Genomic DNA, 16,588 nt, shown 5'->3' with positions numbered 1-16,588 from the left:
ATTGGTTTAGTACTGCAACAGATTTAGACTGGATGACTGGATAGATAATGAGAGGTATTGATAAGGTAGATAGTCAAAATATTTTTTCCATGTTATCAAAAACAAGGGGGCAGGAGATTTGAAGGGGATCTGAGAGGTAAGTATTTTACACACAGTGTAAGTGGGTGGTATCTGGAACTTGCTGCCAGAGGAGGGGGTGGAATCAGGTACAGTCACTGCGTTTAAGAGGCATTGAGACAGACGCTTCAATAGGCAAGGTGCAGAAGGATACCATCCTAATGGGGGCAAATGGGATTCATGTAGATGGGCAAAACGGTCGGAATGGGTGTGTTGGGCTGAAGGGCCTGTTTCTATACTGTCCTACTCTGTGACTATGAGGATTAGCAGTCGGTCATGTAAGATTTGAAAACTCACATTGCCCTTTCTCACGTAGTCAGGATCCTTGTAGATGTCTCTCGCAAGTCCAAAGTCACAGATCTTCACCACGTTGTTTTCAGAGAGGAGGATGTTCCGAGCTGCCAGGTCTCTGTGAATACACTGCACACACCGCCATGTCACCCAGTGTGGACTGAATCCACTGCACACACCACTGGGTCACCCAGTGTGGACTGAACCCACACACCCAACACTCACCCAACACCCACACACCACACACCCATCACCCATCACCCAATGCCCTTTCCATTCACTTCAACAAGGACAAGTATTCAACCCATGGATTCCACCTTAATCTCCTGTATCCTTGGGAACACCGAGGACAGGAACAGGAAAGTCAGACCTGGGCTGAAGAGTCAGCAGGCCAGGGAGTACTTCTCCACAGATGCTGCCCGACCCACTGAGTGTTTCCAGCACTGTGCATTTTTATTTCTGATTTCCAACAGGTTTTGGATTCTCAGGGATGGAGGGTTTCAGATTGATCAAACGTGTTGACGTTGAGGCATTGAGAGGGTGTTTCCCCTTGTGAGAGAGCCCAGGAGGTGCCAACAAAACCAGACCAGAGAATTGTGGAAATGTGCAGCACAGAATGAGGCCATTCAGCCCATTGTGTAGAGACTCGTTGCAGCAGAGAACACACCAACTCACACCTTCCCAGGACCTCTGGTCATTGTACTCTCCAGCATCTCCTCTGTGACCAAGGGACCCCTCCTCTCCCTCAGTCCACCCTCCAGTGAGAGACTTCTCCCCTCTTCACACTCCAGTTTCCTCGGGTAACATTGGGCTTCATTCTATTCCATGTGGTCCTGGTCTGTACTCTGATGATCTGGGTCAGAATTTCTCAGGCTCTTCACTTGAGAGAGACGACCTGGTCTGCCCTGCATTAGGATCCGCTTCAGCTGAGGGAACGGAGGGGATTTGATGCCTTGCTGCCGCTCTCATTGTCCAGCTGCCTGGCTCCCAGTGGCAAGTCCCCCCCTGCAGTTCTCTGCAGCCAGCAGCAGGGAGCAGCGTGGAGCCGTGTGTGGGGTAGACAACATCCCTGAGACGGGAGCGGAGAGCTCACGGGTCACACCCAGCACAACAGGAAAGAAGAGGAAAGGAAGGAGAGGTTGAAAGGACGATTATCTTTAGCGCCTTTCACGGCCTCAGGACATCCCAAAGCACTTTACAGCCAATGAAGTACTTTTTGAAGTGTTGTCTCAATGGTAGAGTGGGAAACACATTTAACATTCCCTTCCTGTTTTAGGAACACTCTTTCCCGCTGCCAGTGAATTCTGTGTGTCTGTGAGATCGCCCCGACATAATTAAATCATTCTACGGCACAGAATAAGGCCATTCAGTCCATAGCGTCTGTACCAATCCATGGAAAGAGGCTCGGATTGATCCCAGCCGATCCCCTGGCCAGAGTTCTGCAGGAACACACAAAGTGCTGGAGGAACTTAGTGGGTCAGGCAGCATCTGCGGAGGAAAATGAACAGTCGACGATTCGGGTCCAGACCCTTCACCAGGACTGAAAGATGGGGGAGATGGCCGGTATAAAGGCGTGGGGGGAAGGGGTGGGGCGAGCGGCCGGCGATAGGTGGATCCAGGTGAGGGGGGTGATAGGCAGGTGAGGGAGGGGGAGTGGGAGTGATGTCAGAAGCTGGGAGGTGATGGGTGGAGGTGACAAAGGGCTGAAGGTGATGGGATCTGACAGGACAGTGGACCATGGAATAGAGGGAAGGAGGTGGGGAGGGGAACCGGAGGGAGGAGTGTGTGGGTGCGAGGCAGATGGAGAGGGTCGGGGAGGGGAAAGAGGGGTGATGGGGCCGGTAGGATCAGGAGACGGGGGGGGGGGGGGGGTTACCGGAAGTTAGAGAAATCCATGTCGGTGCCGTCAGGTTGCAGACGGAACATGAGGTGTTGCTCCTCTAACCTCGACCTGGCAGCGGAGGAGGCCGAGGACAGACGTGTCGGTGTGGGAGTGGGATGTGGAATTGAAGTGGGTGGTCACCGGGAGACCCCGGCTGGTACGGCGGACGGAGCAAAGGTTCTCGGCGAAGTGATCCCCCAATCTGCTGTGGATCTCACCCCTTCTTGCCCCACCCCTTCTGCCCGCCATTTTATACTATCTCCCATCTTCCTTTCCAGTCCTGATGAAGGGTCTCGAGCCAAAACGTCGATGGTCCATTTCCCTTCGCAGGTGCTGCCTGACCCACTGAGTTCCTGCGGCACTTTGTGTGTTGCTCCAGATTCCGGCATCAGCAGCCTCTGGTGTCCCCGTGGTACTGGAGGGGCTTCTTTCCCAGATATTTACCCCACTCTCTCTCGCTATTGCTGCCACCCCTCATTCACAGGGAGGGGCGACGAAGCCCTCCGGGGCCTCAGTCCCTGCTACCATGTGCCCACCCTGTGGAGCACTCACCTTCCTCGAGGCCAGGAACTCCATCCCTCGAGCCACTTGGAAACTGTAGCAGATCAGGTCGACGAGAGTCAGGGGGCACTGCCACAGGTCATCGACTGTCAGAAGGAAGCAGGTCGATGGGTTTACGTGGGAACGGCGAGAATGTTCCGCTCACAGTGCTGAACAGGGCACTAACCGCCCACCCAACACACACTCTGTTTCAGCAGCTAATTATCAACCAATGACTCCAACCCCACCCTCCATCCCACCTGTGGTCCCTGCCTACCTGTTACTCCAACCCCAGGGCCCTCACCTCCCCATCACTGCAACCCACCCTAGAACCATGGCAGCCACCTCCCCATCTCCCCCCCCAACCACTCCAACTCCCTCTCACCCCAGACCCATGACCCGACCTCCATATCAGCCCAAATCTCCATCCACCAGCCATCTGTTCCTCCACCCCACATCCCGTCACTCAAACCCAGGTAGTGAGTAGGGAAGTTGGGATGTGATGCTGCAGTTGTACAGGATGTTGGTGAGGCCACACTTGGAATAATGTGTTGAGTTTTAGTCGCCCTGCAGAGGAGATTTACGAGATTGTTGCCAGGACTCGAGGCATGGAGAGAGGTTGAACAGGTTGGGACTTTTTTCACTGGTGTGTGGGAGACTGAGGGGTGACCTTACAGAGGTGTATAAAATCATGATGAGCGTAGATAGGGTGAATGCACTCAGTCTTTTTCCCCAGGGTTGGGGAATCAAGAACTAGAGGGCATAGGTTTAAGGTGAGGGGGGAAAGAATAAATGGGAACCTGAGGGGCAACCTTTTCCCCCAGAGGGTGGTCCGTATGTGGAACGAGCTGCCAGAGGAAGTGGGTGAGGCAGGAACATGAACAACATTTAAAGGCACTTGGACAGGTACATGGATAGGAAAGGTTTAGAGGGATATGGGCCAAACTTGGACCAGCTTAGATGGGAATCTTGGTCGGCATGGACCAGTTGGGCCGAAGGGCCTGTTTCTGTACTGTATGAGTCTATGATTCTAAACCCATGGCCCCCTCCTCAACATTGACCCCCAGCTCCATGCCACGCCTTCACCCTACCCTACCCTTGAGTTTCACTTTGCAGAGTCGGGAGTTGGAGCGAGATTTGGAGCAGGAGCCTTGATAAGAGGTGAGTCTCTGTGTGTGTGCGTGTGAGTTTCACCTTGCAGAGTCGAAGAGAGGCACATTTGCAAATTGGTGCTAATTGATTGGCGAATTAACAACAGTGAATAAAAGGAAGATTGGCGTAAGCAAAGCGGCCATTGTTGGAGTGGACCAGTGTTAGAGTGGGGGACTGAGGCTTCGGCTCAAGAGGCTTTGGCAAGAGGAGGCGGAGGTAAAGCTAAGTCTCTGGTAAGTTTCTTTCTTTCTTTGCTGTGGTGTTGCCTTTAGTGCCAGGACAGAGTAGTGAGAATGGCTCCAGGGTCAGTGGTGTGCTCAGCTTGTGAGATGTGGGAGTTCTGGGAGACATCCAGTCTCCCTGATAACTACATCTGCACAAGGTGCATCCAGCTGCAGCTCCTTACAGACTGTCTTAGGGAACGGGAGCTGCAGCTGGATGATAAGATAAGATAAGATCTTTATTAGTCACATGTATGTCGAAACACACAGTGGAATGCATCTTTTGCGTAGTGATTTTTTGGGGGGGGGGGCAGCCCGCAAGTGTCGCCACGCTTCCGGCGGCAACATAGCATGCCCATAACTTCCTAACCCGTACGTCTTTGGAATGTGGGAGGAAACCGGAGCACCCGGAGGAAACCCACGCTGACACGGGGAGAACGTACAAACTCCTTACAGACAGCGGCCAGAATTGATCCCGGGTCGCTGGCGCTGTAAAGCATTATGCTAACCACTATGCTACCGTGCCTGGCCTTCGGCTCCTACAGGATACTGAGGAGTACATAGACAAAAGCTACAGGGAGGGAGTCACTCCGAAGCTGCTGGGGGCCGGTAGCTGGATGACTGTCAGGGGAAGGATGGAGAATAGGCAGGTAGTGCGGAGAACCCCTGTGGCCGTTACCCTCAATAACAGGTACACCGCTTTGGATACTGTTGGGGGGGGGACGACCTACCAGAGGAAAACCGCAGTGACCAGGTCTCTGGCACTGAGCAAGGTCGTGTGGTGCAGAAGGGAAGGTGGGGGGGGGAGGAAGAAGAGGAGAGCGGTAGTGATAGGGGATTCCATAGTAAGGGGGAGGGGCAGACAGGAGATTCTGTGGATGTGAAAGAGACTCCCAGATGGTATGTTGCCTCCCTGGTGCCAGGGTCAGGGACGTCTCGGATCGGGTCCACAGCAGTCTGAAGGGGGAGGGTGAACAGCCAGAGGTCGTGGTACATATTGATACCAATGACATAGGTAGGAAGAGAGGTGAGGCCCTGAAGAGGGAATATAGAGAGCTAGGTGGGAAGCTGAAAAGCAGGACCTCAAGGGTAGTAATCTCTGGATTGCTGCCTGTGCCACGAGCCAGTGAGGGTAAGAATAGGATGATTTGGCAGATGAATGCGTGGCTGAGAAATTGGTGCAGGGAGCAGGGTTTCAGATTTGTTGACCATTGGGATCTCTTCTGGGGAAGGTACGACCTGTACAAAAGGGATGGGTCACACCTGAACTAGAGGGGGACCAATATTCTTGTGGGCAGGTTTGCTAGAACTGTTGGGGAGGGTTTAAACTAGTTTGGCAGGGGGATGGGAACCTGAGTGATAGGTTAGAGGTTGGTGCATTTAGTGTTCAAGTAGATACAGAGTGTAGAAAGACTGAGGAAGGATAGGCAGTTGAAAGGGCAAAATTGCAGTCAGTTGGATGGGCTGAAGTGTGTCTACTTTAATGCGAGAAGTTTCAGGAACAAGGCTGATGAACTGAGAGCGTGGGTAAGTACATGGAACTATGACGTTGTGGCCATTACAGAGACTTGGCTGTCACAAGGGCAGGAATGGCTGCTGGATATTCTGGGGTTTAGATGTTTCAGAAGGGACAGGGGCGGAGGTAAAAGAGGTGGGGGAGTGGCTTTGCTGATCAGGGACAGTGTCACAGCTGTAGAAAGGGAGGATGTCCTGGAGGGATCGTCTACTGAGTCAGTGTGGGTGGAAGTCAGAAACAGGTGATCACTCTATTGGGAGTATTCTACAGACCCCCCCAATAGCAGCAGAGACACTGAGGAGCAGATCTGGAGGCAGATTTGAGAGGTGCAAAAATAACAGCGCTGTTGTCATGGGTGATTTCAACTTCCCTAATATTGATTGGCACCTCCTTAGTGTAAAGGGGAGAGATGGGGCAGAGTTTGTTCGGTGTGTCCAGGAAGGATTCCTGACACAGTGTGTGGACAGGCCGACTATAGGAGAGGCCATACTGGACCTGGTACTAGGCAATGAGCCTGATCAGGTTTCAGATCTCTCGGTGGGAGAGCATTTTGGAGACAGTGACCGTAACTCCTTGACCTTTACCACAGCCTTGGAGAGGGATAGGAGCAGACGATATGGGAAAGTATTTAATTGGGGGAGGGGGAATTCTGATGCTATTAGGCAGGAACTTGGGAGCGTAAATTGGGAACAGATGTTCTTGGGGAAGTGCACAATGGAAATGTGGATCAGACAGGGGTCTGGAGAGTTACAAGGTAGCCAGGAGGGAGCTTAAGAATGGACTTAGGAGAGCTAGAAGGGGGCATGAGAAGGCCTTGGCAAGTAGGATTAAGGAAAACCCCAAGGCGTTCTACATGTATGTGAAGAATAGGAGGGTGACTAGAGTGAGGGTAGGACCGATCAGGGATAAAAGAGGAAATGTGCCTGGAGTTGGAAGAGGTAGGGGAGGTCCTTAATGAATACCTTGCTTCAGTATTCACCAGAGAGGGAGACCTTGACATTTGTGAGGATGGTGTATGACAGGCTGACACACTGGGGAATGTTGACGTGAGGAAAGAGAATGTGCTGGAACTTTTGAAAAACATTAGGATAGATAAGTCACCGGAGCCGGACAGGATATATCCAAGGTTATTACGGGAAGCGAGGGAAGAGATTGCTGCGCCTTTGGCAACGATCTTTGTGTCCTCACTGGCCATAGGAGTAGTGCCAGATGATTGGAGGGTGGCAAATGTTGTTCCTTTGTTTAAGAAAGGGAGTAGGGATAACCCTGGGAATTACAGACCAGTGAGTCTTACTTCAGTGGTGGGCAAATTACTGGAGAAGATTCTTAGAGACACGATTTATGGGCATTTGGAGAAGCGTAGGCTAATTAGGGACAGTCAGCATGGCTTTGTGAGGGGCAGGTCGTGCCTCACGAGCCTGATTGAATTCTTTGAGGATGTAACAAAGCACATTGATGAAGGTAGAGCAGTGGATGTGGTGTACATGGATTTCAGTAAGGCACTTGATAAGGTTCCTCATGGAAGGCTCATTCAGAAAGTCAGGAGGCATGGGATCCAGGGAGACCTGGCTGTGTGGATTCGGAATTGGCTCGCTCATAGAAGACAGAGGGTGGTGGTAGATGGTGCATATTCTGCCTGGAGGTCGGTGACCAGTGGTGTTCCGTAGGGATCTGTTCTGGGACCCCGCTCTTTGTCATTTTTATAAATGACTTGGATGAGGATGTGGAAGGGTGGGTTAGTAAGTCTGCAGATGACATGAAGGTTGGTGGTGTTGTGGATAGTGTAGAAGGTTGCTGTAGATTACAACAGGAATTGATAGGATGCAGACCTGGGCTGAGAAGTGGCAGATGGAGTGTGAAGTGATACACTTCGGGAGATCGAATTTGAAGGCAGAATACAAGGTTAATGGCAGGACCCTTAGCAGTGTGGAGGAACAGAGGGATCTTGGGGTCCACGTCCATGGATCCGTCAAGGTTGCTGTGCAAGTTGATTGGGTTGTTAAGAAGGTGTATGGAGTGTTGGCCTTCATTAGTCGGGGGATTGAGTTCAAGAGCCGTGAGGTAATGTTGCAGCTCTGTAGAACTCTGGTTAGACCACACTTGGAGTATTGTGTTCAGTTCTGGTTGCCTCATTATAGGAAGGATGTGGAAGCTTTAGAGAGGGTGCAGAGGAGATTTACCAGGATGCTGCCTGGATTGGAGAGCATGTCTTATGAGGATAGGTTGAGTGAGCTCAGGCTTTTCTCTTTGGAGAGAAGGAGGATGAGAGGTGACTTGATAGAGGTGAACAAGATAATAAGAGGCATAGATCGAGTGGACAGTCAGAGACTTTTTCCCAGGGCGACAATGGCTAACACAAGGGGACATAATTTTAAGGTGATTGGAGGAAGGTGTAAGGGGGATGTCAGGGGTTTTTCCCCACAGAGTGTGGTGGGTGTGTGGAACGCACTGCCGGCAGAGGTTGTGGGGGCAGATACATTAGGGACATTGAGAGACTCTTAGACACATGAATGATAGAGAAATGGGGGGCTATGTGGGAGGGAAGGGTTAGATAGATCTTAGAGCAGGATAAAATGTCAGCAAAACATCGTGGGCTGAAGGGCCTGTACTGTGCTGTAACGTTCTGTGTTCTATGTTCAATACAAACCCTATAAATCTCATTACCCCCACTTTCCTCCCACAGACTGGCAGATTATGCCTGTCCAGTTCCCTTCTGAAGACCCTGTTGACCCTGTTTCCATCAAACACTGACAGGCAGAGAGTGCCACCTCATCACCACTCTCTGTAAAAAAGCATTTCGTCACATCTACATCATTCAAACCCACAGCCCATCGTCTCACCCCCACTGCCCCCCACCTGCCGCATTGCCCCACCTCCACTGCCCCCCACTGCCCATCGCCACACCCCCACAGCCTCTCCCTGCCCATCGCCACACCCCCACTGCCCCTCCCTGCCCATCGCCACACCCCCACAGCCTCTCCCTGCCCATCGCCACACCCCCACAGCCTCTCCCTGCCCATCGCCACACCCCCACTGCCCCTCCCTGCCCATCGCCACACCCCCACTGCCCCTCCCTGCCCATCACCACACCCCCACAGCCTCTCCCTGCCCATCGCCACACCCCCACTGCCCCTCCCTGCCCATCGCCACACCCCCACTGCCCCTCCCTGCCCATCGCCACACCCCCACAGCCTCTCCCTGCCCATCGCCACACCCCCACTGCCCCTCCCTGCCCATCACCACACCCCCACTGCCCCTCCCTGCCCATCGCCACACCCCATGCCCCCCACCAGCCCATCACCCCAACCCCACTGCCCCCACCTGCCCATCGCCACACCCCCACTGCCCCTCCCTGCCCATCGCCACACCCCCACTGCCCCCCACCTGCCCATCGCCACACCCCCACTGCCCCTCCCTGCCCATCGCCACACCCCCACAGCCTCTCCCTGCCCATCGCCACACCCCCACTGCCCCTCCCTGCCCATCGCCACACCCCACAGCCCCTCCCTGCCCATCGTCTCACCCCCACTGCCCCTCCCTGCCCATCGCCACACCCCCACTGCCCCCACTGCCCATCGCCCCAACCCCATTGCCCCTCCCTGCCCATCGCCACACCCCCACAGCCCCTCCCTGCCCATCGCCACACCCCCACTGCCCCCACCTGCCCATCGCCACACCTGGTTCCTAACCAGAGGTTTACCCCGGGTAAGTCGGACCTGAACCTCCAACACTGGGCAGCCGAGGATGTTGTGCTTCTCACCTTCCATCAAGGCCTTCGGGTGACTGAGCATTCTCTCCATGGCCGTCCGAATACAGACTGGACTCTCGCCCGAGCTACCTCGACTCCTGTTCTCCAATCCCTTTACCACCTCCACCATAGAAATCACCTGACTCCTCACCTTCAGCACCCGCTCCTGTGTAACAACACCGGCCGAATCACATCGTTAGAGCTCTGCACAGGGCCGACAGAGTGAGGCTCCCTCCGCACCGTCCCATCACACACTCCCGGGGTCAGACACAGGGTGAAGCTCCCTCCGCACCGTCCCATCGCACACTCCCGGGGTCAGACACTCTAAGCTCCCTCCGCACCGTTCCATCACACACTCCCGGGGTCAGACACAGGGTGAGGTTCCCTCCGCACCGTCCCATCACACACTCCTGGGGTCAGACACAGGGTGAAGCTCCCTCCGCACTGTCCCATCACACACTCCCGGGGTCAGGGGCAGGGTTAGGAAGGTCACTCAGCCTGCCTAACCAAAGGGTTACCCATTTGTGTCAGAGATGAGATGAAATGTTTTCCCTAAGAGGGAGGTGACTCTCTGGAACTTTCTTCCTCAGGGGACAGAGGCTGAGAGATGACTCTGGTGGATGGGAATGCAGAGTTGAGGGAGGGTGGTTGCTTCTGCAGTTGCTGACAACCTCACCAGTTTTGCCATCACACATCGTATCCAGTAATTTGCAGCTCAGCTCCTTTCACTGCCGTCCCTCCACCTCCCTCCTGCCTTTCCCTGGGGGTGTCCTGTCAGTGGGTTTGGAGGGTCAGCAAGTTGTTCTGTCAGGTGGACATAAAACATCACATGGCCACCATCTGAGAGAAGACTGTGTCCTGGGCCAGTGACCGTGGGACTGGGCCAGTTACTGTGTCCTGGGCCAGTGACCGTGGGATTGGGCCAGTGACCGTGTCCTGGGCCAGTGACCGTGGGACTGGTCAGTGGTGATGGCTGTTTGCCACACCCAATTCACTTTTGAGTCAGAGTCACACAGCACAGAAACAGGCCCTTCGGCCCAACTGGTCCATGCCGACCAAAATTCCCATCTGCGCTGGTCCCATTTGCCCACATCTGGCCCCTATCCCTCTAAACCTTTCCTTTCCGTGTACCTGTCCAAGTACCTTTTAAAGTTGTTAATGTACACAGGAGCCTGAGGGCACGTCCCACCAGGCTTAAGGACAGCTTCTACCCCACTGTGATAACGCTATTGAATAGTTCCCTTATATGATGAGATGGACTCTGACCTCATGATCTACCTTGTTGTGACCTTGCACCTTATTGCACTGCACTTTCTCTGTAGCTGTGACACTTTACTCTGTACTGTTATTGTTTTTACCTGTACTGCCTCAATGCACTCTGTACTAACCCAATGTAACTGCAATGTGTAATGAATTGACCTGTATGATTGGTTTGTAAGACAAGTTTTTCACTGTACCTCAGTACAAGTGACTATAATAAACCAATACCAACACCAATACCTGCCTCAACCACTTCCTCTGGCAGCTCATTCCATATACGGACCACTCTCTGGGTGAAAATGCTGCCCCTCGGGTTCCTATTAAATCTCTCCCCTCTCACCTTAAACCTAAGCCCTCTAGTTCTTGATTCCCCAACCCTATGCCCCTCGTGATTTTATATACCTTTATAAGGTCACCCCTCAGCCTCCTGCGTTCCAACGAAAAAGGTCCCAACCTGCTCAACCTCTCTCAGTAACTCAGTCCCTCGAGTCTGGGCAAAATCTCCTCTGCGCTCTTTCCAGCTTAATGGCATCTTTCCTCTAGCAGGGTGACCAGAACTGCACACAATATAACAAAAGCGGCCTCACCAACATCTTGTACAAATGCAACATAACGTCCTAACCTCTATACTCAGTGCCCTGACTGATGAAGGCCAGTGTGCCAAATGCCTTCTTCACCACGCTGTCTACCTGTGATGCCACTTTCAGGGAGCCATGAGCTTGTACTGTCTTCCTTTCAACATTTGTCAGGGTTTGGAAGTGTTTTCTTAGCTGCGAAGCACTCTGGCTGTCCTGAGATTGTGAAAGGGCGTGATAGAAATGTTAATGGTTTGTTTTGATTCTCTGAGTTGGTTCTGGTGACAGTTACTTGAGAACGGTGCATGGAATCCCTCAGACACTTTGCTGCAGTGCTCTGCGCTGTTTGAACCACCGTCCCCTTCCAAATACTGGGAAAACTTTTTATTCTTCACAGGGGTTCTCCAACAGAGGGGATAACATTACAGTTCACCATCGGAAGCCAGGCTGCCCCCAGGAAAATGAAGGAAAGGGAAACGAGCCAATTTAACGAGCCAAGCCTTGTGTTTCTTCATCTGCATCGACATTAAAGGTTCCATGAATAATAATGAGGAGCTTTGAGGGAGTCGAGAAGGAGAAACTATTTCTAATGGCAGGAAGGTCAGGGACCAAAGGACACGGAACGAAGGGGTGAGGAGGAGAATTTTTATGCAGTGAGTTGCTGGGATCTCTGCGGCGGGAACAGATTTAACAGGAGCTTTGAGAAAGGAAATGGAAAATGTCCGGGGCTGTGGGGTAAAAAACAAGGGAGGGGATCAACTCAGGAGGTTTTTTGAAGTGACTACATTGGCTGATTGGTCTTCCACAAGATCTGATGGTCCAGGAACATTATCCTTCTTTTCAGAGAGGGATAGTCCACTGGGAATTGTAAAGGGAGAAAGTACGTTTCCAGTGGCTGGAAGGCAGCGCTGTCCTGTACAGTCCGGGATCCAATGGTTGGGATTCTGTGGGAAGGGTGGGGGAGTTCAAAGCTGAGACAGTCCCATGTCCCAGCAAATGAAGGTCCCCAACACAGTGAGGAGACCGAGCACAAAGGGCGGACGTTACCCTGCAGGGGATGAAGTCCTCTCGCTTGTTCCTCAGGTAGTTGGAGAGGTTTCCGTACTTGCAGTATTCCACAATTACCATCAGCGGACCTGAAGTGGCAGAGAGTAGAGGGAAATACCGGTGAGCACCAGGCTGATCACAAGAGAACTGTCATCCACTCCGATGTGTAGCAACTACTGCTCCCTGGAAGGAGCCTCAGATGTTAGGAAATAGGAACATAAGGTTCCAGAAGGCAGCTCAACACCTCTTCTCAGGGGCAACTAGGGAAGGGCAATTAAATGCTGGCTCAGCCTGTGAAGCCCACATCTTGAATGTATGTTAAAAAAAAGTCAGGCCATTCACTCACGTTCTGTCAATCCATTAGGTTCAACTGGAACGGTCTGGTACAATGAGAAGGTAGATTGGGGGCTGAGGAAGATGGAAGGAAGGTGAGGGGGCGATGTGGGGAGAAGGTGGGGTTGTGAATATGGAGGGAAGATGAGAGACACCAGACACCGCAGATGCTGGAATCTGGAGCAACAAGCAATCTGCTGGAGGAACTCAGCGGGTCGAGCAGCGTCTGTTGGGGGGAGAGGAATTGTCGACATTCTGGGTCGAGACCCGGTATCAGGACTGGTGCTGAGTTCCTCCAGCAGACTGTTCGCTGCTGGAGAGGAGATGAGATGAGGGAGGTGAACAGAAGGTGAAGTGAGCAAGTGGAGATCCTCTGGTCCTCAGTCTACCGTTTGCTTTGGTGCAGGCTCCCAGGAGATTGACGACATTGAGGTGGTTTCCGATGTGGATGAGAATCTTGAGTTCAGACATCAGTGCCTTGTGCTCATTGGCTGTGGCTCCATCTAAAGAAAGGAAAGTCACACCACATTAATCCTCGGAAGTACTGTCACCACAGCCCACGGACGCCACTCCAACCCCTCCCATCACGGTGCCAATCATCAACGCTGGACCAGCCACATAAACACTGGTTACAGGACAGGTGGGAGGCTGGATATCCCACCCTGAGTGACTCGCCCTTGGACACCCCAAGACCTTTCCACATCTACAAACCAACAAGCAGGAGTGCGATGGAATGCTCTCCGCCTGGCTGGCTGAGTGCCGCTCCAACGCTCAACACCATCCAGGACAAAGCAGCCGCTCGATCGGCCCCCCACCCACTGCCCCACTTCTTCATTCCTTCCAGTCCCGGTGCACAGTGGCTGCAGTTACTCACTCGGGCTGCTCCAAACCTCCCAAACCCACCACCGAGGACAAGGGCACCACCACCTGCAGTTTCCGCTCTAGGCTGCACGCTGTCCTCACTAGGGAATGTCTCACCGATCTCTCATCTTTGCTGTTTAAGTCCCGGTACTCCCTCCCCAACTGTGGCCGTCCACTCTCCACGTGAACTGCAGCAGTTTAAGCAGCTGGCTCAGTCGGGCTCTGGCAACAACACCTACACCCCGGGGATGAAGAAAAATCAGACGTCTTGGATCTCCTTCATCCCTGTAGACCCCGGACGAGGGTGGAATTTCATCCACAGGCTGAAGACAACAGAAGCTGCAGATGTTGGGACATAAAACTGCACCCTGGTTGGTGGGGTGAGTGGGACAGGCAGAGCAGGGGTTGGGTGGGTGGGGTGAGGGGGTTGGGTGGGTGAGGGGTGGGGGTGAGGGGTCGGAGGGATGAGGTGAGGGGTGAGGGTGTGGGTGAGGGTCAGATTGGTGAGGGGTGAGGTGGGGGTGAAGGGTCAGGTGGGGTGAGGGTGTTGGGGACAGGCAGGTGAGGGGTGAAGCCTCGGCCAGTGGTGGTTAAACATCGGCCCACCACACACTCACCTTTCAACATCTTCACGGCCACGGTCCTGCAGCTGCTGCTCTTGTCAATGCCGAACGCCGAGGCCTCCACAACCTTCCCAAAGGCGCCATGACCCAGGGTTTTTCCTGAGGAAACACAGTGGCCACCAGGAGTGAGCATTGGAGTAACCGGCCGGACCGGTTGTGGTGTCAACCCGAGGGCAGAGAACTCACCTAGTCGCAGCCTGTCCCGAGGGAACTCCCACTTGCTGGAATCGTAGGGCAGGTACTCACTCTGCTCGTCCAACGGGATCTCGTCTGGATCCATGATTATGGATAGGTATCCCGTTTTGATATCGGCTGGACTGGTCTGGAACAGAGAGCGTTGTCACACTCGGTTGTTATCTGAACAAATGGGTCTGATGCTCTCTTCCCGAAGGGTCTGAGGATCAGCACCCTGCCAAAGCCCCTCAGTGCAAGAGTGAGTGGTAAACAGCAGTGTCCCAGGAGCAGAGATGTGGCTGAGAAATCTCCCCAGATGTCCCAGCGCAGGGCTGGAGCCGGAACCCCCATGGTCCCACTCAATGACAAACATCCGGGATCTGAGTCCAATGGGAGTTGGAGGGAATGCACAGCCCACTGAAGACAATCCAGATCACCAGGAACATTAGTGCACCATCTGATGTGCAGCCTCCTGTCAAAGGTGGGGTGGGGACTTCGGCCTCAGCTGAAGACCACCTGGGAGATGGCGGACCGAAATCAAAGCCGCAAGGAATCTGTCCTCAATACTTTTCCCTACCGACCAGTAATGATTCACGACATGTGAGCCATGACACTGCTGGGGTGGGATTCCATGATGGTTAAGGACCCAGTGGTGGGGACACCAGAGACTGCAGATGCTGGAACCTGGAGCAACACACAGTCTGCTGAAGGAACTCAGCGGGTCGAACAGCATCTGTGGAGGGAAAGGAATTGTCAATGTTTCAGGTCAAAACGCTACGTCAAGACCTGAAACGTTGACAATTCATTTCGCCCCACAGATGCTGCTCGACCTGCTGAGTTCTCCCAGCAGGCTGTGTACTCCATGGAGACGAGGTTACTTGGAACGGTCAGGAGGGGTTTGTAGTGCAGTTCATGAGGGAAGTGAACTTACAACACAGCAGAAAGGGCCACTGAAAAGGCAGACAGCTCATCAGAAAGAAAGGAAGGTAGACTTCCGTTTCTGTAGTGCCTTACACATCCATTTCTGACCATCCCAAGGCATATTCTTGGTGCAGTGCTGTTGTAATGGAGGACACATAGCAGACAAGTTCTGTAACACACGGTCCCACAGACAGCAACGTGACAACATCCAGATCATTGATGTTGGCCCAACCAGTGTCCAGCAGCTCCCGCCTCAGGGACTTTTCAGGCCCAGAGGGCAGTTAAAAGTCAACCTCATTGGTGGGTCTGGAGTCACGTACAGGCTGGACCAGGTCAGGGAGTGGAGTCCCTGAGTGAGATCAGATATTGCACCGATTGAATGGTTTTGTGGTCACTGTTTCCTGAAATAAAATCAGATGATGCTGGAAACACTCAGCAGGTCGGGCGGCAGCTGTGGAGACCCTTCGTCAGAACATCTGATGAAACATCTTCAACCTGAGTTATAAACTCTGTTTCTCTCTCCACAGATGCTGCCTGATCTGCTGAGTGTTTCCAGCATCGTCTGATTTTATTTCAGATTTCCAGCATCTGCAGATTTTCTGATTTTCACCATTCACTGAGACTTTTTTCATTCCAGCTGTTTTACTGAATTATTTGAATTTAAATTCCAAGCTGGCATGGTGGGATTTAATCTCTTAGCTCCAGAGGTTTGATCACTAAATGTTTTAGTGATATTGGTTGTAGGATAGATTTTGGCTCTTGTGCCTGGGAAAGTTAGGTCAGTTAGTCTAATGCCTGTCATTGGGAAATGCTGGAGCTCACAGCGGGACAATTATTGGAATTGGTTTATTATTGTCACTTGTACCGAGGTCCAGTGAAAAACTTGTTTTGCATACCATTTGTACAGATCAATTCATACTCAGTGCATTGAGGTAGTACAAGGGAAAACAATACAGAATGCAGAGTAAAGTGTCACAGTTACAGAGAAAGTGCAGTGCAGGCAAACAATAAGGTGCAAGGCCATAACGAGGTAGATTGTGAGGTCAAGAGTCTATCTTATTGTACGAGGGGACCATTCAATGGTCTTATAACAGTGGGATAGAAGCTGTCCTTGAGCCTGGTGGTACGTGCTTTCAGGCTTTTGTATCTTCTGGCTGATGGGAGAGGGGAGAAGAGAGAATGTCCAGGGTGGGTGGGGTCTTTGATTATGCTGGCTGCTTTACCAAGGCAGTGAGAAGTGTAGAGAGAACAGCGAGAGGTATAGACAGATAGTTAGGAAATCATAATGCAGTTAACCAATGTCAACATGAGTTTATGAAAGAGAAAT

General features: G+C 52.6%; 1 protein-coding gene across 1 annotated transcript in view; it reads right to left on the bottom strand.

Moving 5' to 3' along the window:
• Window positions 1-16,588, bottom strand: part of flt4 (fms related receptor tyrosine kinase 4) — a gene marked incomplete at its 5' end in the record, with an annotated part of 122,234 nt that overhangs the window by 22,226 nt on the left and 83,420 nt on the right. The window contains 7 exons of the mRNA XM_052013299.1: window positions 415-537; window positions 2,843-2,937; window positions 9,480-9,633; window positions 12,350-12,438; window positions 13,072-13,185; window positions 14,161-14,265; window positions 14,353-14,488. Of these exons, the coding sequence (XP_051869259.1) occupies window positions 415-537; window positions 2,843-2,937; window positions 9,480-9,633; window positions 12,350-12,438; window positions 13,072-13,185; window positions 14,161-14,265; window positions 14,353-14,488 (816 nt within the window). The remainder of the gene's footprint in view (window positions 1-414; window positions 538-2,842; window positions 2,938-9,479; window positions 9,634-12,349; window positions 12,439-13,071; window positions 13,186-14,160; window positions 14,266-14,352; window positions 14,489-16,588) is intronic.

Source organism: Pristis pectinata, chromosome 4 (genome assembly GCF_009764475.1).
Source record: "Pristis pectinata isolate sPriPec2 chromosome 4, sPriPec2.1.pri, whole genome shotgun sequence".
In the NCBI taxonomy this organism is placed as follows: Eukaryota; Metazoa; Chordata; class Chondrichthyes; order Rhinopristiformes; family Pristidae; genus Pristis; species Pristis pectinata.
This window is presented reverse-complemented; position numbering and strand designations above follow the sequence as displayed.